The sequence below is a fragment of the Gallinula chloropus genome, assembly GCF_964237585.1.
Source record: "Gallinula chloropus genome assembly, chromosome: 30".
Lineage (NCBI taxonomy): Eukaryota > Metazoa > Chordata > Aves > Gruiformes > Rallidae > Gallinula > Gallinula chloropus.
The window spans coordinates 1,330,826-1,332,786 of NC_140115.1; the positions used below are offsets into that span (position 1 = coordinate 1,330,826).

The following is a 1,961-nucleotide window of genomic DNA, read 5'->3' on the forward strand; positions in this document are numbered from 1 at the left end:
CACAGACAGGGCCACCAACCTCCAGGCCTGGATCTGCACAAGGTTGCCCAGGGTCCCATCCAATCTAGACTTGAACACCTCCAGAGATGGGGCTTTCACCACCTCTCTGGGCAGCCTGTTCCAGAGCCTCACCACTCTCTCTGTAAAAAACTTTCCCCTAATATCCCATTTAAACCTTCCTTCCTTTAGCTTTAGTCCATTCCCCCATGTCCTGCCATTGTCTATCCTTTGAATAAGTTTATTTCCCTCCTGTTTCTCTGCTCCCTTCAGGTACTGAAAGGCTGCAATGAGGTCCCCCCACAGGCTTCTTTTCTCTAGGCTGAACAAGTCCAGCTCCCCCAGCCTATCTCCGTAGGGGAGGTGCTCCAGCCCTGTAATCATCTTTCTGTCAGGAGGCTGAGATCTATCGCAGGAGGGCTTTAGAGCTCTGCCCTGGGAGATTGGATTCCTCAGTTCTGCGTTGTCCAGTTTATTCTATGGGGAACAGCAGGCTGTGATGACAGAGCGCCCAGAACAGGGAAGTTCAGACCAGGGCTGATGGACACAGTAGCTCTCCCGACTCTGCAACCAGGGGAAGATTTCCCTAATTTCTCACTACCTTTTCCTCCTTGGACAGGTCTCCACACTTGACAGCAGCAGATGTTCAACAGCAGCAGCTCCATCAGCCAGTTCCTCCTCCTGGCCTTTGCAGACACACGGGAGCTGCAGCTCCTGCACTTCTGGCTCTTCCTGGGCATCTACCTGGCTGCTCTCCTGGGCAATGGCCTCATCATCATCACCATAGCCTGTGACCACCACCTCCACACCCCCATGTACTTCTTCCTCCTCAACCTCTCTATTCTAGACCTTGGCTGCATTTCCACCACTGTTCCCAAATCCATGGCCAATTCCTTGTGGGACACCAGGGCCATTTCCTACACAGGATGTGTGGCTCAACTCTTTTTTATTGTATTTTTGATTGTCACAGAGTACTGTCTCCTCACTGTCATGGCCTATGACCGCTACGTTGCCATCTGCCAGCCCCTGCACTACGGGACCCTCCTGGGCAGCAGAGCTTGTGTCCACATGGCAGCAGCTGCCTGGGCCAGTGGGTTTCTCCATGCTGTGCTGCACACAGCCTGTACATTTTCCCTGCCCCTCTGCAAGGGCAATGCAGTTGACCAGTTCTTCTGTGAAATCCCCCAGATCCTCAAGCTCTCCTGCTCAGATGCCTACCTCAGGGAATTTGGAGTCATTGTGACCAGTGTTTGTTTGGCTTTTGGCTGTTTTGTGTTCATTGTGGTGTCCTATGTGCAGATCTTCAGGGCTGTGCTGAGGATCCCCTCAGAGCAGGGACGGCACAAAGCCTTTTCCACCTGCATCCCTCACCTGGCTGTGGTCTCCCTGTTTGTCAGCACTGCCGTGTTTTCCAACGTGAAGCCCCCATCCATCTTCTTATTTCTCAACCTGGTCATGTCAGTTCTTTACTCGGTGTTTCCACCAGCAGTGAACCCCCTCATCTACAGCATGAGGAACCAGGAGCTCAAGGATGCCCTGTGGAAACTAATGATTCGATGCTTTTAAGCAGCAACTAAGTGCATCTTCTTGCATATCACTGGCCTTGTAACTCATTTTAGGACCAATCTCTATTTAGTAGGGTTTTTAGTTGTTGGTTTCATTTTTTTGCTTCCTAAATTGTCTAAGCTATAATAATATAGTGCACCTTCATCCATTTCCTAAGGCAGTATCTCCTGGTCTTATGAGACCCAGACACTGCTCTCTTTGCATCATGTCTGCCTGTGTGTCTTCCCCTTATATTTCTAAAAATATAAGCACATCTTCATCATATGAATCACTTGACTACTTGTCTGAAGTGGCAATGATTTTCCACCAGGTCTGAAAGGGAATTTCCAGGATATGTACCCATGGCAGCAGAAGAAATACTCACCTTCTGCTGTACATGCATTACTATCAGTTTTTCT

The 1,961-nt window shown here is 49.7% G+C and overlaps 1 protein-coding gene across 1 annotated transcript; it reads left to right on the top strand.

The window, feature by feature from the left end:
• Positions 1–639: 639 nt before the first annotated feature.
• LOC311202447 (olfactory receptor 14C36-like) lies at positions 640–1,563 on the top strand (the record flags this gene model as incomplete). The annotated part of the gene is made up of 1 exon (XM_084277032.1): positions 640–1,563. One exon carries the CDS (start codon positions 640–642, stop codon positions 1,561–1,563), a length of 924 nt encoding a protein of 307 aa, XP_084133158.1.
• Positions 1,564–1,961: the final 398 nt, after the last annotated feature.